Raw genomic sequence first — 24,453 nt, forward strand, 5'->3', positions numbered from 1 at the left:
ATATAGCCTTGACCACGGAGTTTTTTTGGCCTGGGGGAATATAAACATTGACCAGCAAAAGAGTAGTTCTCTTGAAGCTAAGTAGAGCGGCTGTTGCTAAAGAATTGCAGCTGGGTAGGGCTGTTAGAGAGTGCGCCAGCTCCGTGGAAATGAAGCAAGCTAGGCCACCACTAGATCTGCCGCCCCTTAGAGATGGAGAGGCAGGCAGGTAGTGGCAGTTATACCCATTGAGAAATATAGGGTCATTCTGCCATGTCTCCTGAAAGAGGATGATGTCAAATTGCTTAAGGTAGCACAAAAATTGTTGAGTGTTTTTCTTGGCGTGCCAACCCGCGATATTCCAAGACAGCACTTTTAGGCCCCGGGCCCTTCGAGGAGCTGGGTCTATGTCACCACCACGTCCAGCAATTCTTTGGTGTCTAAAAAAACACACCCGTTGGCTCTTTTCGAGGATGACTGCTTGGAGAGAGTGTAGTGGTCCTCTCTTCTTGGTGATTTGGGGCTAGATTTTGGAGTTGGGGGGGAAGCTAATTCATTCGGAGACAATTTAAGATAGCTGTGCCAGGAGCTTTGAGATTTCACACCTTGATTTGGTCTTACTTTATTGTACATCACAGGGGGCTCAGATTGTAGTTCCACGTCTACGCATTTAAAGGTGCCTCCCACTGTCTTCTTATCCACTAGACATTTGGGAGATATGGGCTGCACATAAGGGTCCTTCATTGTCTCACCTTGGTCATCCTTTTTTTCTAGTCTGCTCCGAAGTAAATCAAGTCTTTTCAGAATCTCAGTTTGAGCTGGTGGATGCAGTGACCAGAATCGCTTTATCAGCGAGAGTTCTTCCTCCAAAAAGGAGTCCTCACTATCACACGTGGGAGGCCAAATGCCAGTTGGGTGTGGAGCTTCCTTTTTATCATTTGATACTGTTTGAAGGAGATGATCCTGCTGGAACTTATGCTTTCTGTTTTGATGGTTTTGGTAGTTGGTTTTTTCCCTTTTGTGAACTTCCATTCCTATGCCCTTGGTCCCCATCAGAGAGGTTAAAGGTGCTCTGTTTTCAAATATTCTTAATAGGACTATTCTTTCTTTTTTGAATAGGTTTTTAGCTCTAAAAATAAGGCTGGCCAGATTATGATCTAAAAAGGTAATCAATGCTCGTACCGAGCAGTCATCTTGATGTAGATACTCTATAGCGGCTATGTCAGTTGCTTTTACTATCCCCGGTAAAATGCCTCTTATAATGGACAAAAAGTGGTCTATACGGTCCGACCCTGCATAAAATCTAGGCGGTTTAGGGTAATTAGCAAAGACAAGCTTTTGTGGGATTAGGACTAAACTCCATTCTCTTTTGGGCCACAGCATCTGTCGAGCTTGAGAGGAGTGGTTCCCCTCAATAGTTTGGGTCGCCAGCTCACCTCTGTCTACAGATTCTGTGCTGGCCATAAGAGGACTCTGGGGCGGTATAACTGTAGATGGATTAGTTCCTTTGTCCCCACTCGGTGTTGATTCTTCAAAACTTGGTTTAAATTCTTTTGTGGGTGTATCTACTTTACGTGTTTCTTTGATAGCACTCGAGTTGGATTTGTTTGTTCCACCTGTAGAAAGGGATGGAAGAAGGTTAAAGAGCTTCTGCCAATATTTTTTGCAGGTACGGTGAGTTGTCTTAAGCCGCCTTGGATTTTTTATATTTTTGCTTTTCTTCACCTTAGGCTCAGCTTTTTTCCTCCGGGATTTGCTGGGGAGTGGTGGATCCGGGCTGGCTAGGGGATTTGTATTCTGGACTGAAGCGCTCACATGTTGTTTGAAATTATCCACTAGGGTCAGGAGAAGCCCGTTTGTTATCGCTAAAAAATTTTTGACGTTAAGGAGATCCGTAGAAATCTGGTATATCTGCTCCTGAAGATAATCACCCCGCATTTCTGTTCCGCTGTCGTTGGCTTTCAACCAATGGGTTGAAAGGTTACTTCCAAGTTCCAGCGGTGACAAATAAGGATTAGCATCAGGTGTGTTGGCTGTATTAGCCTTTGTAGCGTTCTCTGCTATGGCGAGTTCTTGGGCCAAATTTGTTGGATGGTTTGTCCACTTGTTGTTTGTCTGCAAATCCTTTAGCTGTGTTGACCAATCCAACACTGTGAGTGGCAAAGGCATAGCTACATCTAGAATACTCTCGTTCTGAGTTCTCTTACTCGAGTCTTTTTGAGGAAAGTAGCTGGTAATTTTACTTTGTCTCCTTCGACGCTCCATCGGGCTCTGTGGTGAATTAGGCAAGATTCCTTGGTCCTTGTATTTTTTCCTGGTGAGGACCATAGTGGGTATATGGGTATATATGGATATATGGTAGGGGTTGCTTGCTTGACGGTAACTTATCTTTTTGTTCTAAGCTGGAGTAAGCAATAGCAGAAATGCCGATTTGTGGACGTTGCCTCCTAAACCTCTCCAACCTCTCCAACTTGTTAGTTTCTCCAGCAATTTACTTGTTACCAGCAATTTACTTGTTAGTTTCTCCAGCAATTTACATCGGAGCTTGTGAGGTATCAGTTATTTAAAATGTTAGAAAATTGTACTAGTCCTAGGCTTTCATACTATAACTTGTTTCTTTTAAAGTTCAACTAGGACTTTCTCTCTCATTCAACAGCCTCACGGCGTAGCCAGTAAAGTAATTATCGAGTTGAACTTGCCTTGTGTTTCTTGGGGTTGTACCTACTTCAATTCCTCCCTTTTTATAGATAAAAAGCTCGGCGTCCTTCCAGTAGCTGACCTCCCCGTCTGCTAATTACCAGCTTCGTGAAGATAGGGCGGCTGCCGAACCTCTTTTGGATAAGATAGGCCTTGAGTTTTTCCTTCCCAGTGACGGGGGGGGGGGGGGGGTCAGGCCGGGCCTCTTTCCTTCCCCTTTCACTCGTTTCGGGAGATTACTCTTCGTGCAGCTTAAAGATTTTTCTCCAACATCTAGCTCACCAGGAACAGGCTGACAGAGGATGGTGAAGGGGTGAGGGTCCTTTCTCTGGAGACTTTCTCTTGCCCAGCGAGTCAGTAAAACAATAAACTAAAACAATAAAACAATAAACTAAAGGCAAAGAGAAGCGCGGAGGTGATAAAACAGCCAGTAAGACGTTAAAACTGAGAGTTTAAAACCAAGAAGTGGCTAAAAACTACTTAAAATCTACTTAAAAACTACTTAAAAACTTAACTAAAAGCAGAGGACTCTGACTAGGCTACTTTCTCCGTCGCCATCTTGTCTATCATTCCATACACCTGAAAGCTATCACTTGAGTGGTTCTATTCCATGCGCCAAACCCATCAAAAAAGTATCCCTAAACTGGGATATTATTATTACTTTGCTTGTTGATGCTGATTCTGTTGCATTCTTGTTTTGTGGCATTGTGATTTCTTCACCAAAATGGCAAGATGCAAATATTTTAATAAATTTTAAATAAATCAGTAAATAGCTAACCATATAAATAAATTTCTGATCCATATTACATAAGCACAAGGGCTAAAAAACTAACAGCATAGGACATGATCCAGTCAATGCCTGTATATGTACAACACTTGCACTGCTCTCTTTACAGATGAGAGATAAGAGTATGGTATGGGGTTGTTTGAGAAAGGGAAGGGGGGATTAACCAACTCTGAGTTTAAATGTTTCATCAATAGATGAATGGCCTCCTTTACTTTACAGTGGTACCTCAGGTTAAGTACTTAATTTGTTCCAGAGCTCCATTCTTTACCTGAAACTGTACTTAACCTGAAGCACCACTTTAGCTAATGGGGCCTCCTGCTGCTGCTGCACTGCCAGAGCATGATTTCTGTTCTCATCCTGAAGCAAAGTTCTTAAGCCAAGGTACTATTTCTGGGTTAGCGGAGTCTGTAACCTGAAGCGTATGTAACCTGAAACATATGTAACTCGAGGTACCACTGTACTTCCTTTATTTGAAATGTAAGTCTTCCTCCTCCTTGCAGCTTTATTCCAGTGTATTCAGCAACAACTCATTGGTGAAATAATTTCTAAAAACATTGACAAAAACATGAAGGCCAACAACAATGAAATATTCAAGACATTAGTAGCAAAACTCTTGGATGACAAGAGAGTCAATGGTGTGCGAAAGGAAGATAAGGATCTTGCAGAGAAGCTTTACCAATTTCAGGATCTATTTCTGTTTCCTGAAATAATGATGTAGAAAAAATAACTGCAGCTTTGTGAGTCAGTCAGAATTTGTACATATATACTGTATGTGATGTAGCTGGCACAGATCTCCAAAATGTTTTTGGATTATCCAGTAGTTGCAAGGGGGCGGGGGCAGGGATGGTGAATAAATTAAAACCCAAAATAAAAGCCCCAGGCTGATGTGTTTGAACTTCACTGCAAACATTATTCATACATATTTAATTGTTCCATTGAGACTTTGACGGTTCTGGAGAAGTTCCAGGCATTATTTCCATTCCATTAGTAAGCCTGTAGCCTGCATACTCCTTAACCTAAAATGATTGATTCCATAAACTTCTTACCACTTACTGACCTGAACACTAATTGAAGTTATGTATAGATTAAAACAAAGTGTATGGTTTTGTTTTTTCTGAAGCCAGCCAAAATATGTTGTAATCTCTGGAATGCTGTGTGGCAGATGACAAAAGTGGAATTTCTATAGTGTCTCAAATACACACACATGCTTCCTGTCTATGAAGAAAGCTTTTGAAGAAATAACTGCTAAAACTAAAATGATGGGTTGCAAAGGAATAACCCACTCACATCCCTTTCATAATCAGAAGTTGAAAGAGAAAGGTATAGCTCACCCTTCTTTGAAACATTAATATCACGTTACATATTCTTTCATCTGCACTTGGATCTTCTCAATTACTTTGTTTTGGAAAATGCTATGCATTCTTCACCACAAAATGAAACTAAATAATTGGAGATAAGTTTATCGTCTAGGGTTCATTCAAACAAACATGCAAAACACTATTTCCTAAGGTTCTGTTTAAACAGAGAGTGCACGAAATGTATAAATTATTTTAGCACTAAGCTAAAAGAAATCCCTTAGAAAAAGAATTCTGAGAAGAATGAGAGTGATGCCAACTCCGTTTCAACCTTGGTTGGGCTCCAGTCTCACAAACTGACTTCACTTGACTAACTAAAATGAATGCAGTAGAAGAATAACAGAAGATGCGAACAACACAACATACAAGCCAGAAGCGCACAGCATTGTGGGGTGGTGGTGCAGATCTCCTGGCAGCTGTGACTGCTGCTTACACTGGTGGGGAGAATGGGAAGGGTGAGGAAGTGGGAAGGTCAGTGGAGTACAAACATACCAGCAAAGTACAATGCAGCCAATGCATTTGTCCCTACCACCTTATCCCTCTACCTCCTAGTAAGCAGCAAGGCTCAGCTGTCAGGAGGTCATGTAAGCATTGCTGCCACAACATGCTGTACGCTACTAATATAACCACCATCAGCACAGAGGATTTTGCTTCCCGGAAAAATGTATACAAAGCTGTAACTTGGAAGAGATTTTGGGTGAAGCTGTTCCAACATGAGGGCACCACCACTGGCAAGGTCCTGATCCACTATTAACAAATTACACCCAGTCTCACACAGAAAAATAAATATATGCTGAAGATATTGCTAAACTAAAATACATGGTGGTTTTATGTTATTATGTCAACGTAAATTACTCTTGTTTTCAAGATGACATTTTTGCAACCCACCTTTGGACCATTTGGTGAAGAACCATTTGGCTATAAGTAGAAATGATAAATAAAAAAGCACACACCTTTGATTCCTTTAACAGTTTTTGCAGCTAAGCTGACTTACGCAAGGTTACTTCTTTCTATAATATCCATTTGATACGACTGCGTGTCAATCTGCAGCAGCTGATCAATGGGCATTTGGCAGTCAGATGGCAAATGTCTAAAAACCCTACAGAGATCTGGTTGTGAGAAGCTGGTAAGGTGATTCAGATTCAGCTTTCAGCATGCCCTGACTACAGTCTGTAAAGTTACTTTCTGCTGCCAACTTCTCTTTTTAGAGGATTTCAGGTGCCCTATAAAAATCTGAGTCATGCTGCTGGTTATTTTTAGGGATGAATGGATTCCCTTCATTTCGTAACTGTTCTGAGGTTCTATCATTCCTTTGATTCTCTTCTAGAAGAATTCCAGTCAGAGATCAGGACTTCAAAACATCCATTCTTAAATTCAGTCCGTGGACGGTGCCTAATAGGGTCACATGTCAGCCCCACTTCCTCCACCCTTGACTTTTCCTGAGTTGAGTAGGAAGATTCGAAGGAGAGAGGGTTGTAAATGCACACAGTTGAGCATTTTTACAGGCACCCCTGTGATTAGGAACCCAGTTCCAACCATGGGGAGAACTGTGTGTTCAGACATGATTAAACCTCACTTCGGAATATTCAACACAACATGGGAAGCGACAGAGGCAGAATGGACAGCCCACATCTGTCTCTTGTTTTTAGAGGAAACTTCAAAATAGATGCTAGGTATAGTTTGCATGGCAGGCTGGAAGAGAGGGGAAATCATTTTTCTCCCTTCAAACTCATGCTGTGCCATAGGAGCCAACTTCTAGGGGCTGAGCCCCACCCCCCAAGTTATGGACATTGGCATTCAAATGGTGCACCCTGACTTGTGATCGATTATGCAGGGCAGGGATTACCTGGGGTCCCTCAATATTTTATTCAAATTGGCACCCCTGTGCTGTGCTAAGCATCCACTGCTGATGGGAGAGAAAAGGGGTGTAAGAAGGGAACAGGGTTGCATACATGGCAAAGGATATTAACTTCACATATCCGCTCATGGCAGTTGAACTTGTGGTGGCTAGCCAGGAAAGAGATTGTTGTGGATATGGCTCAGTGAAAATGCCTATCCAGGGCGAGAAAGCGGGGGCGGGGGGAGGAATCATATTCAATGCCATAGATCAGTATGAAAATAAGAGTACGAAAAACTTGTGGTATTGTAATACTGTTATACCAAGGTACGGTTCTGGGAAGCATATCCCAAGAAGGATGTGCAGAGCTGAAGAGGGAGCAACCCTTCTCAAGTGGTTGAAGCACCTTCACTTAGGAAAGGCTACAATGATTGGGGCTTTTCATTTTTTTTTTTAAAGCAACTAATGGGGGTCATAAGTACAGTGGTACCTCAGGTTATAGACGCTTCAGGTTACAGACTCCGCTAACCCAGAAATAGTACCTCGGGTTAAGAACTTTGCTTCAGGATGAGAACAGAAATCATGCTCCGGCAGCGCGGCAGCAGCAGAAGACCCCATTAGCTAAGGTGGTGCTTCAGGTTAAGTACAGTTTCAGGTTAAGAATGGACCTCTGGAACGAAATACTTAACCCGAGGTACCACTGTTAAATGTAATGGTAAAGGACTCCTGGACTGGTTAAGTCCAGTCAAAGGCGACTATGGGGTTGCTGCTCTCATCTAGCTTTCAGGCCGAGGGAGCCAGCGTTTGTCCACAGAGAGCTTTCCGGGTCATGTGGCCAGCATGACTAAACCACTTCTGGTGCCATGGAATACCAGAGCGCATGGAAACACCATTTACCTTCCTACCACAGTGGTACCTATTTATGTACTTGCACTGGCATGCTTTCGAACTGCTAGGTTGGCAGGATCTGGGACAGAACAACGGGAGCTCCTTCTGTCATGGGGATTCGAACCACCGACTTTCCAATCAGCAAGCCCAAGAGGCTCGGTGGTTTAGACCACAGTGCCACCTGTGACCCATAATGAGGGTCATAGTAGAGGTTTGTTACACCATGTAAAGTGCAGACAAAATTGATGGAAAGGAGAGAGGTTTTCTCCCTGTTACACTTGCCAATCCTGAATCCAGTTGGGATGAGATTCAGGTCAGAAAACAAGAAGCTCTTTTTCTTTTCTTTTTTTACACTGAGAGTAATTAAAGTACAGCATTTGCTACCATAAGGCTGTGATGGCCACTAGTGACTTAAAAGGAGAATGTGGTTTTCAATAGCTGCTCATCATGAGGGCGATGTATTACCTCCAGGATCAGAGGCAACCACCTTTGAGTGTCAGTTGCTGGAGGGCAACAACAGGAGACAGGCATTCTCCTCACATTCTGCTTGTGGGCTTTCCAGAGGCTTGGCTACTGCAGGGCACAAGGTGGTGTATGAGAAGGACCTTTGGCATAACCCCACAGCCTCTTCTTCGGAAAGAAGCAGCTGCTTCTCTCCATGCCTCCAGCAACCTTCCCTTGCCCTCAGGCTTCACCATGGACAAAGTAGAATTCCTGTCAAATAATCAAGGGTTGTCTCCTCTTGCCAGCTTTATGATCAACTGTTCTAAGCCTCAGATATCTAGCTTACAATGTCCCTAGGAGTATATATAGGATCATATTTTTCTCCACTTTATTGCACCAGTACATTATAACCATGCTTCATTTTTTCCACAAAAGTGATTATAAAGCTGCCATGTATATTCCCTTTCTTGTTGGCCTGATCTCTCTACCTATAATTATTATGTGGCTGGATTTGTTCTTCCCATGATTTCTAATGAATTCTGCTCAATGATGAATGAATAAACGCCAGTGTATCCCATCTTTGCGTAGACAGGCGGAGTCCCCCCTCCTAAACCCTGGGCAGCCCCAGTGTGGAAGAATGACTCAAGACAATGTGCTATGGGATTAAAATTGGCCACAACTTTATTATGTTTCAGATGTGGGTAGACCTTGGCTCAGGCATTGGACGTTTATCCCTCCCAGTCCCCCGCCGGGGATCTGGGGAACATCAGGGTTATCTAGTGTGTGTGGGGGGGTAAGGGCTGGCTCTGGAGAACACATGTTCAAGCAGAGAGAGCCCGCCCCCATTATGCCGCTGTCGCACGGGAGAGCAATGACGACCTCTAGGCGTATGGCCAACGCCTCCCCTCAAACAAGCCCTTTAACGGGGAACCCTAGTATCGCCGCCGCAAAGAGGAGGGGGGTCACCGTTGCACGCCCCCCCCATTCAGGGAAGATAGACTAAAGGATTCCGCCCAAGGCCTGATACTGTCAAAGTTGTGACGTTTTGCTACGGGAAAGGCAAACCTGCCTATGCAGGGGAATTCCTTTCCAGCCCTTCAACAGCGACCCTGACATAGCAGCGCCTGCGAACCTGTGGAGAAAAGGTTAATCTGCAAAAGAAGTCTTAACTGAGGGTGGGTAGGGTGGGAGAAGCTCTAGAGCCAACTGACAATTCCCAGGTAAGATCCTCCCTCTATTGTGTGGGCAAGTAGACCCTCCCCCTACCTGGCCTGATCACCTTGGCAACGCTTCCCCAGGCGGGATTGGGCAACTGACTGAGGTAGGCGGAGACCTCCAGGTATCCCACCTGGGAAGGAGGCGAAGCCAAGCCTGTGCTAATGTTGCCGCATAGGGTCCAGGGGCTGTGCGCGACCATGCAAAGGACACCCCCCATTTAAAGTGGGGAGCGGTCATTCTGTCTTCTTCTGTATGTCGTCTTTAGACAGAAATATATTCTACTGCTTGTCATCGTTCTACCAGATTTTCCAGTTATAAATATTCTCTTCCAATATCAAGCTCATTTTCCTTGGCTTTGAGATTTCTAGAACTACATATGAGTACCTCTATATTTTGTCTCCCTTTAGATGTCATTTTTGGATGTGATTTTGCTGTGCTACCTTGACTGATTGAATCTCCCCTGTCTCTGGGCTCCTCCAGGTGCCCTGCTTATTGCACATCAATTCTGATTTGCTTGCACAAAGTTTATGAGGAGGTTAGACTATGTCCAGTTTGCAATGAGCGTTCATTATTATTACCGTAGTTTGCAGTGAGGTTATACAGCAGTGAGCATTCATGCTGATTTGCTTGTGCAGTGGTTAGACATATTCCAGTTAATCATTCACTCTCCCCACACTTTTCTATGCATTTCCCTGTCACTTTCCTAACCTCAGAAAGCCAGCTTTTTAAAAACACTGGATTTATTGTGCCAGAGCAACAGAGCATTTTTAATCCACTTTAACTGTGCAAACCTAGATTTCTGGTGTGCTCTGGATCCCTCACCCTCAAAATACTGATAGTCTGGAGATGACCTGTATGTACAGCTGCTTCCTACCAATTCTTGCCCACTAAGGAATGCTGGCTGCAGCAGCACCATCTGCCTTGGTGTAGGAATACCATCGTCTGGAGCAAAGGGATTAGACTGGTAGAGGAAGAAGCTGTAGATATCTGCCAACAGTCAGATGGCTTGCCTGGAACAAGAATTCCTCCAGAGCCAGGTCAGAGGAGAAGTGTCCTTTTAGAACTATGAAAAATAAATCTCCAAGAAAACACAAACCCAAAACCAACCCATGAAATATTGCAAGGATTTTTTAAGCCAGAGATTATATCATAGCAGTTCCAAGAGTTTCTCTTTCTTTCTTTCTTTCTTTCTTTCTTTCTTTCTTTCTTTCTTTCCTCAATCAGAGAAAAATGTTTGTTTCACACACAGTTGTCTTAAGGAAAGAAAGGAATCACTTGTGATGTATAGCATTTGTTTTGACTCAAGGACACAAGACAGGAATTGGCTTCTGATGATATCATGCCAGCATAGTTTAAAGACAATCTGGAAAGCTATATATGCTTGTATTGAGCTCCGGTGACAGTACAGCATTCATGGGTCACCGAGAGAGTAGTAAGGCAGAGATTCTCTGCAACTCCACTGACTACTCTGATAACTTTGTAGACCAGAATTTAGCAGCCATGCTAGTCCAACGGAACAAGAACAGGGCAAAATTACTAGGTGCAAGAATTAATTCGTAGGTGCAATAAAGGTATTGCAGTATGTACTACTTTAAATCAGATCAGATTTAGCCATCCAGAAGTCTGCAAAACAAAGAAGAAATTGTGTCATCAAGATCTTGTGCAGTGTCAAGAGATTGAAATTTCTCCTTAGTAGGCACAACAATAACATGATGACGGTAACCACTGGTGCCAGCTCCCACAAGAAACCAGAAGTCGCATCGAGGGCCTTGTGAGGCCTCGGACACAACCTCTGAGGCCCTATGAGGCCTCAGAAGTGCATTGGAGGCCACCCAGGCACAACTGCGGCCCTCACAATGTAACATGATGTCATGATGAAGGACGTTGTGCACCCATAGTCTGGGGCCCAAGTCGGCACCTCTGGTGATAATCATGGCAGTAATAGTAGCATGAGGAGGATTTCTTAGCTGCCCTTCACCATATTTTAAATAAATAAAATGTTTCAGATTACCTTGGAACTCAAACCCTCTTTCCCCAGGTCATGAGGCATTCTTTGCCTCACACAGGATGCCGTGTTGGGGGAACACCATCACTATGTCAAGGGACACAACAGCAGGCCTTCTTCCTTCCATGCTAGCAAGCCTGCTGGCCACGCCATCCCAATCATACATGTAGCATCCATGCAAAGAGATGTTAGCATTGTTACAAAAGTTGGGCACCACCCCAGTCTTTGCTGAGCTGTGGCAAGATCCCAGGAGGGTTCCCGCCACTCACTCAGGGTCTGTATTCCTTTGAGAATCAAGACCCGCTGAATGACATAGCTTTAAGAAATATGCTTCATTCACATATTTACACCTGACTTTGGATGGAGGGAGTCCAGATCTTACAGCATGGCCAACTCAAGAGGGGGGTTGTTTTCCGCAGCCGTGCAGCCCTGAAGGTCCAAGGCATCTCAATGGAAGTGTTGCTGAAACTAAGCTGTGGGCACAGCCTTTCTCCTCTGGTCTCTCACTCTGAATCCCTATCAGGCAGATTGAGAGGGGAAGCTCCTCCTCTGGGCATGTATGACACATTGCTCAGCAATGTGCAGTACTCTCCTCGCGCAGGGTGTCAGAGGTGGAGAAGAGCCAGCAGGAGCTTCTCACTCCTTCTCCTGACACACACACACACACACAATGATTGCTCAAGTCTCCTGCTTCTATCATCTACCTTCTGTTGACTGCTCCTCAGTGTCCCAGGCTCAAAGGTGTTATCTTCGGAGCGTTCCCTGAGGGACTCTTGGAAGGCAGGCTGCCACCCAGCCAGTTTGAGCCCTCACTGGAGAACTCTTGGGCTGGTGGCTCCCAGCAATTCTCCTCCTCCAACCAGGCCTTGACATCTATCCTGTACTAACTGCCAGTCATCAAACCGCTCATGAAAATCTCTTGAGATCTGGAGGTGATGGTCAGTACAGTCACTCGCATTCAAGAGGCCCTTGGCACCCACAGAAGCTCCCTCCGGGCTAATCCATTAACCTAGTATCAAAAACGTCTCAGTAAAAAAAGTGCCGTTTATCAAAGGCATCTCTCATTCTATTTATTTCAGATGCACTGAGAATTCAAATGAGTAGCTCAGTTCAATCCACCTAAGGGCAAAGCAATCCTACCAAGCAACAGAAAAACAAATACACATCAAAAAAAACCCTTGTTTCTTAAAAGCCAGGAAAAGAGGCGGACTCTGGAGGTCAACCAATTAGAATTATTTCAAGGAGAAAGTTTAATCAAAAAGAAGGAGGGAAAAGCTTTAGTAATATTCTCCACCTCAGCCACATGTATTCGGCTAAGCTAATGCGGCTCCAGCAACTAATGCAATTTAAATGTACGCCAGATCCATTTTAATGCAGTCTTCGGGCAACCCCTCTTCCCTGACTGCCTTTGTCATTAATGCAATCAAATTTATGTTACGTTGTGGCAGGGGAAAGTGGATGCTGATGAGAAGTAGGAATACTCAAAAATATTTTTCTGTCTTCAGATGTGGGGGTTTGTCTTTTGAAAGCGCCCCCCTTTCCATCTTTCCCTCGCTCCCTTCTAAAAGTCAGGTGTCACTCTGTGGAAACACATGGGGATTTGCCCATTAGCAACGAGAAAGGCTTACATTTGTGTCGCGGGAAGCACTGCCGTAAATTAGAGTCAAGGTTCATCACAAGACAAGCTAATCCAATTCCAGAGGAGAGGGCTGTGAATGCGCAATAGCACAAAAGGATGAGAGGCACTTACCAGGCTACTGACAACACCATTATTTTAAAGGCTCTTTAAGCTAGGCCTTTGAGTGCATTCGTCGGTACAATAAATAGATTGTATAATCTTCAGCATAAAGACACGGTATGAGCAAGGTAGCTCAAATCCATGGATGTGAAAGGTTTGCATCATATTTGTTCTAATAATTTTTGGGCATCCATTCAAAGATGTCTTTGTGTGATGGGGTTTTAAAGCAAAATGGGGGTCGGAGAGGACAAAGAGAATAAAAAGGAGGTGCATTAGACAGCAAGGAGACCTACGCAGCAGCTGCTGTTAACATTTTGTGATTTACTGATATTTTAATCTATCTGAAGTTCTACCTATTGCTTTTCCTGTTGGGGGTAGACAACATGTAATTATGGAAAGCCAAAATCTGAGCACCTTGTTCTTATTATTTCATCTCATGTACAAAGTAAAACTGGATGACTCAATATTGCTCAGCTATCAGCTCATTCTTCTACGGCAAAAGAAAGCTATATTGATTTTTTCCCCCCAATAAAACATCTTAGGTTATCTTTTGTAGCATGATATGGGTTACCTGAGCAGAAATGAGTCAGTTAAAGTACACATAGATGCAAAGTGTGTGTCTTCTACTCCTAAGGATTTTGCAAAAGTCTTACACAGGTATGCTTCTTATTCTTATTCTTAATTTTATTAGTATTAATTTTGTTATTAATTTTATTAACTGCCTTTCACCAGCAGGTCCCAAGGTTGGTTACAGCAATGTGAAAATCCAGAATTAAAAACAGTTTAAATATATTGCAGTCACAGGAATGGGGTGGGACTTGAAAACAGACATCTAGGGTGCCAAAGGTCAGGTAAAAGAGGTGAACCTTTAGCAGTCACTGAAAGCCGTACAGTCATACCTTAGTTCTCAAACAGAATGTGTTCTGGGAGTCCGTTCAACTTCCAGAACCAGTCGAAAACCAAGGCACGGCTTCTGATTGGCTGCAGGAGCACCCTGCAGCGAATCGGAAGCCGGGCAGGACGTCCAGCTGCCAAAAATCATTCAAAAACCGGAACACTCACTTCCAGTTTTCGATTGTTCGGGAGCTGAAACGTACGAGTTCTAAGGCGTTCAGCAACCAAGGTACAACTGTATAGGGAAAGCAGCAGATGCACCTGTGTGAAGAGGGCATTCCACAGCTTAGGGGCTACTACCAGTGGCAGAGCTTCGTGCTCCAGCACTGGGAGGTGGAGAGCAGGTGGGGGCGTGACTGGTGGTGGTGTCCTGGGGGTGTCCTGGGGGTGCCCAGTGTGGGAGGGCAGCCACGATGGCACTCCACCGAGATCGTGGTGCTGGGAGCGGTGTGCTCCCCCCGCCCCCCTCTTCGTCCGCCAGTGGCTGCCACAGGAAAGGCTCTCTCCTAGGCCATCCCCACCAGCATTCTGAACTTCTTAAGGTGGACCCTTTGCTGATTTTAACACCCAGTGGGGACTGTAAGAAAGGAGATATTCTTTCAGATATTTGGGGCCAAGTTGTTCAGGGCTTTAAACACTAGCATGAGCACCTTCAACTGTGCCTAGAAATTAAATGCAAATTAATCAAATTAATCAAATTAATCAAATTAATCAAATTAATCAAATTAATCAAATTAATCAAATTAATCAAATTAATTAAATTAATTAAATGCAAAACGGTGCTTTTAAATAAGAGGTTGCACAGTGAGGCATGTTGAACAAAAGTTGCACAAATATAAAATATGTAAACTATGTGATCATCTAAGCTGTATTGTTTTTAACACTTGATTGGAAGCCACCCAGAGTGGCTGGGGAAACTCAGCCAGATGGGCGGGGTATAAATAATAAATTATTATTATTATTATAAGCTAACATTGATGAATGGTTTGGAATAAGCCATATTCATTTCCCCTTCTACTTTGAGCAATATGCAACACTAGCTGAAGTACATTAAATTTGCCAAAATGGAGGTTGGAAGCAAATTGCTGCTAAAAGCATATGGAAGATGTAAATTTGGAACAACGTGTTCTGCAAATTTGCCTCTTAAAGAATCCCTACCTTAATGATTCTTCACAATTAGCTTTTTTCAAATTAACGCTTTAGTCAAGCAGCTTGGGCCATTCTGAGATGGGGGTGGGAAATATTTCATTTGCATCCATCGATTGAGAGGTGGCCCTGGGAGATATCACAGGGTGAGAGGCTGTGAGAAGAGAGGGATGAGCCCAGGACAGAAATGGAAGGACACAACTTCCTCTGTAGAGGATGGAAGTTAAGATATAGTGATGAAAGAGGATCTTGTTGTTTCTTTCTTTTCTTCATTTCCAGTAGATTAATTTGTTTTGTTTATTGCATTGTGAAAACTTCAATAAATTTCCCAAAGGCTTTTGAATATGTGGTCATAGCCAGTGGGTTTAATCTTCACCAATGGGAGGGATGGTTCTGTCTAAATTATGGTTCATTCCCAGTTTGTACCTATTTCCCATTACTGCAGACCCATTTAAATCAATGGGCTTAAGAAAGCCAGGGTGGTAGAATGGTTGGGTTGCTAGAATCGGACCCGGGAATCTAAAGTTCAAATCTTTGAACACTGAGGTCCAGCGCCGAGGGCCTTCTGGCGGTTTCCTCACTGTGAGAAGCGAAGTTACAGGGAACCAGGCAGAGGGCCTTTTTGGTAGTGGCACCCGCCCTGTGCAACACCCTCCCACCAGATGTCAAAGGAAAAAACAACTACCAGACTTTTAGAAGACATCTGAAGGCAGCCCTGTTTAGGGAAGCTTTTAATATGTGAAGGACTATTGTATTTTAATATTTTGTTGGAAGCCGCCCAGAGTGGCTGTGTTTGTGTTTTCATCAACACTGCTTTGTGAATGGTCACTGTAGCTATTTTATATATGGTTAAACTATAATATAATTGTCACAGTGTATTTTTTGCATTTGCTGCTTATATTTCTCCCTCTACAACCACGTGTCTTTAAGGGGTCACAATACTTGGTTATAATTTTTAACGTTACTTATTTGCCCATCTTTCTTTTTCACTCTGCTTATTAAGAAGGCTGTTATTGAATGCCTGGCATGTATCCCATAAATAATGTCTTTATTTAATGAGTGGTGTTGCCTAAGGCAATTTTATTTCATTGCCCACAGCAAGAAATGAAGGCACTTATGCCACCCTTTATATTTTAAAAATCCCCATTAGATCAGCTTATTTTTGAAGATGAAATGATGCCTTGCTTACACTTAATCCAATTGAACATTCAAGACATTTGTGGCAAATTATTTCAAGGTAAAAATAGGTTAAGAAAACTTTATATCATGGTAAAACACAGCAGAACATTTATTGATTTGATTCTGATAAGAAAAGACACGCTGTATCAGACCAAGGATCTATCTCAGCTTTCCTCAACCTCTTACCCTCCAGATGTTTTGTGCTACAACCCTTGGAAGTGGTTCAGAATTATATATTTACATGGTATATTCTGTACAAGCACACAGACAACCGTTTGCAATAATCGAACTATGGTGATTGCCTACCAGAATAAAACGATCCTGGTGTTCCCCCTTTTCCAGAAAGCTCTGGCAGACTTTCCCCAGTCTGGATAAGGCTTGTCCTGAAGCATCATATCTGTGACCTGGAGTGAAGAAAGAGACAAAGAGACTAGTTCAAGCTGAGGTAGTTCAGTTACAGTCATACACACACAGAGAGAGAGGGAGAGAGAGAGTTTGCAATGTATTTCAGTGATTTCAAACGATACATCAAAAATGCCCCAAGACAGGGGACAAAGTTGCACATGTAATTATGCAGTCCATTGCTATGTGTGTTCACTCATAGATAAGTCCCAGAGAGGTAAATGGGCCTGAATGGGGCAACTGTGCAGGTGGGAGTCAGTTTGGACTCACAGCTGTCCATGGAGGTACAGGTCAATTTTGTGTCTAGGGCAGCTGTCTACCAGCTCCAACTGGTACGCAGGCTAAGACCCTACCTGCCCGCAGACTGTTTTGCCAGAGTGGTGCATGCTCTGGTTATCTCCCGCTTGGACTACTGCAATGCACTCTATGTGGGGCTACCTTTGAAGGTGACCCGGAAACTACAACTAATCCAGAATGTGGCAGCTAGACTGGTGACTGGGAGTGGCCGCCGAGACCACATGACACCGGTCTTGAAAGACCTACATTGGCTCCCAGTACATTTCTTAGCAAAATTAAATAAATTGTTGTTGTTATTGTTGTTGTTGTTGTTGTTGTCCTTTCAAAGGGTGTAACTCCCCTCCCACACACACACTTTCTCTCTTTCTCCAGCCATCCCATACTTTCTGCTCCTTAAAACTGAAGATTTTCTTTGAAAATTTGAACAGGAGAGCTACACTGATTATGATTTATCTTTAGCTACATGCTTCTATAGGTCACAACCGTCTGGATAGCTCAGTGGGCTAGAGCATGGTGATGATAATGCCAAGGTTGCAGGTTTGATCCCTTTATGGGACAGCTGCATATTCTTGCATTGCAGGGGGTTGCACTAGATCAGGCATAGGCACACTCGGCCCTCCATATGTTTTGGGACTACAACTCCCATCATCCCTGACCACTGGTCCTGTTAGCTAGGGATGATGTAGTCCCAAAACATTTGGAGGGCCGAGTTTGCCTATGCCAGGACTACATGATCCTCAGGATCCCTTCCAACTCTGCAATTCCATGGTTGTTTAACCAGGATCCATTTGCATAGTCCCATTTGGATTTGGATGAAGCAAAACTTGGCCACGAGTTGTTCTTCGGTGTTGCTATTGCTTCTGGCACTATAAAGTGAACAAATGATATCCCTTTTGGCATGTGGAATGGAAGTAAGCGGCATGTGAAGTGGTTCCTAGAAGATGGGCAGAAGCAGCAATGAAACCTGTGCTTGTTGTGACCTGGTGCTGTTGTCCAATTTTGAATGGATGATCACTAGAGAAAGGGTTACTGGCCTCCAACCAATGAACTGGCAGAGTGAGCAGGCTTGATTACCATTTGACTAACTGTGTCACCAAGCACAGCGGCACAACAGAGGGGTAGCACCTAATCAACCAAGATCAAAAAGAATAGAAGCAATGGCTGAAAAATGGAATTCATTGAGAGTGTGGGGTTTCCTTTCATGGCGCACCTATCGATTCCCTTGCTTTTGATCTCTGTAGAGATCAACATGGGTCCACTGTTGTAATTCTCTGTGAATGCTTCTCTGTGGAGAGAGGACCTTTTAAGTTCCCTGTTCTGCACTCCTTTGAATTTTCCTACCACTGAGAGAATAATCCCTGTGCCTCTTTCACAAGAAAACTTTGGCTACATTTGCTTTCGCAGAGAAACTATAAAGCCTGCCATCCAGCTTAGAGAATGAGCAACTGCCGCTGCCTCGACATTTCTGCAGCTGTGTTATTTCTGCAGCTGAAATATATTCCACCAAAATATTTCAGGGCCCGCTAAGTCTTGCCATGGAGGTTATATGCCATTGCTCCTAATGTATGAACCGGATCTCTGTCTCTAAGGACAGGTTTTCAAAAAGTGTTTTAAAGTGCCTTTGACACGCAGGAAATTATGGAGCTGTTTGAGGACATGTTTCTGCATAGCAAGAAAATGGAGTTTTGAATGCTTTCATGTCTTGCAACGGTAGTGTAAACTCAAACAGGAAACAGTGTAATGTGACACGAATATGCCAATGTTTGCTCAAATTCTTGTTTATTGTTCTAACAGAAAAATGAATACAAAATACTTTTTAAAATGCTTTGCCGTACTTTAGTCCCCTAGGTTGCAGGGGGCCGGACTAGACAACGCTTGGCTCCCTTCGAACTCAACAATTCTATGGTGAATGCACAATTAGATGTGACTTAAAAGGTTTGCTGCAACAGGCCCTAAGGAATGGCAAAATTCTTTGGATGTCATGGTGACTATAGTTCTATTGTTCTCCTTAATTGTGTGAACAAAGAAGGCAGAGAAGGGTGTTAAAGATTGATTCAAGTGATCTAAAATATTCATAAAAACCCATCTAAAAATATCAAGATCTGTGATATGACAATTCTAGGCAGTTACTATGGAGAAGAAGCCTAAGAAATCCAGATTCTGGATCCATCATTTCGGAAGAGAATAGCCCTCTTACAATGTGCTATGTACATGCAACATTCTAGTAACTCTCAACATCAAAGTGGGCTTTGATTCCCAACGACAGACTGCAGCAGAAATGCCACAATTGGCGTCTGCATTGCTTCAGACTTTTGGAAGGCCATCTAAATTCAAGATGACTGATTTGCCACATATGACCATGAAGACACACACAATTCTGTTCCAATCTAACTCGGAAGTGGCATCTAGAGAAATCCTGGCTTGATAGGCAACACTGCAGTCCAAGCAAGTGAAGCCTGAGAGTCCTCCATAAAGAAGACCATATGCCACCTGTGATCTACTTTCCATTATTAATGCCAGTGAAAATTAAGCAGAGCAAAAAAGAAAGAAACCCACACAATGTTTTCTTCTTTTTTAAAAAAATGTGGGGGATGAAAAAGCTAGTATTAATTTTTAATCTGTATATTTCAACAGACCATCTGTTAACCAGCTCCCAATTTATGGCTATTTAAGAAAAAGGGGGAGAGGAATTAGAAACAAGAATCAATATTAGCCAATCCTATTTGATTGCCTCATCCTTAGAATGTTCAAAAGCCATAAGATGAGAGACAACTTGTTTTGACATTGTAAATTGATGAGCATGAAATAGCCCACTCTTCTGGGCCAGAGTTCAGGGTTATAAACATGAGACTCTGGCTGCAATCTGCTACATACTTCCTGGGAGTAAATCCTATTGAACTCAGTGAGACTTGTTTCTGAGTTGACACGCATAGGATTGCATTCTTAAGTGTAAAATGATGAAAGCAACTCCTTTTGCAAAAAGAAAAACATGGAGTTAACCTGCAGATAGATACGTGCACCTTTTCAATTTTGAAATTCTAGCTGCTGGATGATTATAAGGACTCCATGTTCTGTTGGACGCGGGGAAAACGTGTTCAAGTATCTGTAGCATTTAAGCATATATTAATAATGTAATGAATCAGGCATCTGTAGCTCATAAAGCACTCGCTGTGTTATGAGATCTAAAGAGGCACGTCTGCTTTTATCTCAGACTATCTGAGTCTAACTTCAGCTGACAGTGAACCTTAAACAATTTACACTGCCTTGATTCTCCTGTAGTTTCCTGCTGCCCTTAAGCTTAAAGAACAGTTTGGGGATAGGTTTCCACCATAACTGTCTGCCACCCAAAGCAATGTCCACTTGAATCTTCCCCACTAAGAACAATGTTGATAGGCAAGCGCAATGGCACTATCATTGCTGACTGAAATTAATTATAAAACATGACAGGGGAAGAAAACTGGGTTAATGAAGGTAAGCAAACCATGTTGCTGAAGAGTAAGGCTATTACCATGCCTGAAAATTGAAGCTAATCATGGTTGCATGTATTTGGTAGCTATGATATATCTTCTAGCTCACCATCTCCCAGAAATGTTCAGTGTGGCATACAGGGATGGTCAATCTGTCAGTTTTGTTTTCTCTGGGCTTCTCATCCCCCCCCCCCCCAGTCTCAATTTCTGTTCTTCACACTTGCACATCACATTACAATTTTTAAAATGTATTTCAAAAAAATCACCAGCAAATTTCGAATATGCACTTTTGTGTGTATACGTGTGTGTGCACGCGCCATTTTTCAACTATAGGCCTTTTTGCAAAGTGCTTATCTCTAATGTGATGTGTTTTTGTATGTCAATGCATGCATTCGCTATGCACCCTTCCCCCTAATATATGCATTCTTGTACACATGGCTGGCAAACTGCCCTGCAAAAATGGAAGAAGTGGAAATTTCTAAGAATGGCTGTTTTGGTTCACATAGTGTTTTGGAAAGTGCAAATTTGGGAGGTTTGGCATTAAGTACAAACCTAATTGAATATCCCCTCCATCCACAGGAGCATATGAACATAGGAAGCTGCCTTAGGGACCATTAGTCCATCTACCCCAGTGCTGTCAACACTGACTGGCAGTGCCTCTCCAGACTGGAATCTTTCCCAGCCCTACGAGGGAATGGGAGGGATTGAACATAGGACTTTTTGCATGTAAAACATGTGTTCTCCATTAGGCTATGATGTATTCCCATCCACATGTACTCTCAGAAAACTACACTAATTTTCCCTGTTGAAATTAATGAGGAATATCTGCTTGCACAAAGCCTGCAAAGTTAACTGAAGCCATTGGTGCATATTAGCAGACAGCTACATGGGAAGTCCATGGAGCAAACTTTCAGTAGACCGCAAGATTATTAAACTCCCTCTTTCCAAAAGCACCCCATTGTGCTGCCTGAGGAGATACCTCCACAACATGGAGCAACTTCAGAAGCACCAACCAGTGCTGTGGCATGAGCAATAGCTATCAGAAAACAAAGCCCAAGTTCTGGTGCATGCTGGCAAGTCCTTGCACAGACCTGAAGGAGTCCTTGAGAGCATGACTTATTTCTACAGTGAAGGCATGACTAATAAATGTCAAATATAGAACTGTGTGCACTGAGAACAAGTAGGAATGTCTCTGTACTTTTCCTTTGCTCTAAGAACACTTAGTATCAGCTGGATGGCTAGACCATTCAACAGCAATCAGTTAGCCAAATTTCTTATTCATCCATACCATGCTTTGAAAGTAAATATTTCTGGCCTAGGAAGAAGTATTTATAGCATTAAATAGCTCCTGGCACTTGAGAACACAGCTCTAGTTGACAGTCACACAGAAGCATCCCTTGATCTGCAGACCCTTCTGCAAAGTCCTCTGGGCCCCGGCAGTTAATGATATAGTTCACTCTGGGACAGAGAGAGAGAGAGAGAGAGAGAGAGAGAGAGAGAGAGAAGGCTACAGATAGATTCAGATAATAAAACGGCCAGGCCACAGAAAATGCCCCTCCAAAAATCAGCAGTATGTAATTTCTACTTCTACAGTGGTACCTTGGTTTTCAAACGTAATCAGTTCCGGAAGACTGGTAGAGTTCTGAAACATTCGAAAACCAAGGCACAAAGAGTGGTCTGCAAATTTAATAGAGACAATTGAGAAAAATAACATATACACTCAGCGGAAGCCAGGGACTTCCGGTCGGCGCCAGCGCTTAATGGCGGTCCGAGCCTCGAGCTCCGAGGCAGGACTGCTCCGTTAGTTTGGGTCTCACCCGCTACGGCAAGCGGGGGACCCCTAAAATCACAGGCGCGGAGCCTGTGAACAAAGGAGATTCGGTGGGCACCCTTTGCGCCCCCCGGTACTGTGAGGGAGCCTTTTTAAAGGCTTCTGAGCGGCATCGGGGTAAGCGCGGTGCTGAGAGTCGTCACCCAGCTAGCGGAGTGAAGCCGCGTCGCCATGAGCGGAGAGCGCCGATTCCTTCCTGCAATTGGAATTTGACCACAACACCCGTGAGTAAGATTGGAAAAGCAACGGGACTTTTAAAAAATAAATTTGGCTGAAAACGGGAAAGGCAAAAATTAAGGAAGTCTGCCTCCCCGGAACTGCAGAAGGAATAAAGCAACGAAAATCAAGCTGCACTTAAAGGGAACCTTTCTAATTTTTTTAAGCTGTCAAACTGACATCGGACTTAAAATCTCCCCCCAGACTGGCAGGAGAAGGGGGGAAGGGATTGGAATGTTGTTAATCTGCTGGAAAATTAATGGAAATTAAGACCTTCCATTGCCAAATCCCCTGGGGTCGGGCTGCCCAAACAAGACACCTGGGACGTGGACTGTCAAACTTTGAGAAGCGGGGACTTGTTTGCAAAAAAGTTATCGGACCTTAGATGTACTTTGCTGCATTTTGGCCACATAGAAAAATAGAGACTTTATAATTTGGACATTCGAAACTTTTGGCTACTGTTATACTCCCTTGCTTCTTTGTTTTTTTTTCCATCTTTGCCATTTGGATACAATTGAATGCTCCCTCTAGAGGGCTCTATCTGAAACTGTTGCACTTGAAAAAGTAACAGTGGGATTTTCCACTTGGGAATCAACTCTGTGAAAACGACCTTGAGGATATGAGTGCCCCTACAGAAGAGATAGTAACAAGGCAGAAGGCAAAACAATCTCACAAGAAAAGGGCCTCTATATCAGGAACTGCAGCTGTGCAGGAAAAAACACCAGCTTCTATGGATCCTATGACTCAGGCTCTACTTAAAATAAATCAATCCCTGGAAGCATTGACAAAACTTTCGACAGAGAATTCTAAAAAATTAACAGAGTTGACAACAAGGTTGGATGTGAATACGGCTAGTGTCGCATCGAACACAGATTCTATAAATAGATTAATTCAGGAAAATTCAGAAACACGAAAGATTGCAGAAAGTGCAAAAATAACAGCTGAAGAGACAAGGGAAAAATTTGGGCCTATTATTAAAAAAGTGAATGAGCATGATGCAGCCCTCTCCTTACTGGAACTTCAACGTAAAGAGAAGAATTTAAAATTTAGATTGGTGCCTGAAGTGGAAGGGGACAACCTTGTGAAATTTCTCACAGAGAACATCATAACTTTTTGGCGGGAGGAATGGGAGGAAGATGAGGAACTTGAGATAATATCAGCCTTTCGACTGGGTAGAAGGCAGGACAAAAAACCAAGGGACTGCCTAATTACATTGAGATCAAAAGAAGAAAGAGATAGAATATTGAATTTGCATTACCAAAAGGCACTGGTGATCCAAAATTGTCAGATACAGATTTTTAAGGACATTCCTAAATACATTTTAGAGGTGAGAACATATTACAAGAGTTTAGTAGACCTGCTGAAGAAAAATACTATACCATTCAGATGGGAATTTCCACAAGGATTGTCCTTTAACTTCAATGGAAGGAAGATTAAAATAAAAACAATTCAGGATAAAGAACTATTTCTAGAGAAGTATCTGGAGGATTTGCAGAAAGGAACCGTGGAGGAGAGGGAACCACCCGATATAGCAAATTTGTCATTTGGACTTTCATTACCACCATCGGAGGAAGAGCAGAAGCTTGGAGCAGTTGGAGGAACAGCTACCTAAATACAAAATGTCTCTGCAACTCCTTAGTTGGAACTGTAATGGTTTGAACCTTCCTCGGAAAAGAAGACAGGTTTTTCACATTTTGAAGAAAGAACAATTAGACATAATATGTTTGCAAGAAACCCATATTGCCAGGATACACAGGAAATTATTAATAAATAAGAGACTCGGTCAAGAATTCATTTCATCAGATAAAGTAAAGAAAAGAGGTGTGGTGATCTATGCAAAGGAAAAGTTGGCTCCAAAATTGATATTTAAAGATGAACAAGGAAGATACCTGGCAATTGAAATACAAATTCAAGGAGAAAAGATATTAATTGTGGGAGTTTATGCCCCAAATGAAGGGAAGGCGGAATTCTTTAGGAAGTTGCATGAGACATTAGTTGACTTTTTAGATTATAAAATCCTAATGATGGGAGATATGAATGGAGTTGTCTCAACAAACATGGATAAAGCACAGA

At 42.9% G+C, this 24,453-nt stretch overlaps 1 protein-coding gene across 3 annotated transcripts in view; it reads right to left on the bottom strand.

Moving 5' to 3' along the window:
* The window catches only part of TMEM117 (transmembrane protein 117), a 215,750-nt gene that overhangs the window by 68,080 nt on the left and 123,217 nt on the right, over positions 1 to 24,453 (bottom strand). For all 3 annotated transcript variants that reach the window (XM_079994283.1, XM_079994284.1, XM_079994285.1), the window contains exon 5: positions 16,474 to 16,571. In XM_079994283.1, coding sequence (XP_079850409.1) covers positions 16,474 to 16,571 — 98 coding nt within the window. The remainder of the gene's footprint in view (positions 1 to 16,473; positions 16,572 to 24,453) is intronic.

Source organism: Podarcis cretensis (assembly GCF_951804945.1).
Source record: "Podarcis cretensis genome assembly, chromosome: 10".
NCBI lineage: Eukaryota > Metazoa > Chordata > Lepidosauria > Squamata > Lacertidae > Podarcis > Podarcis cretensis.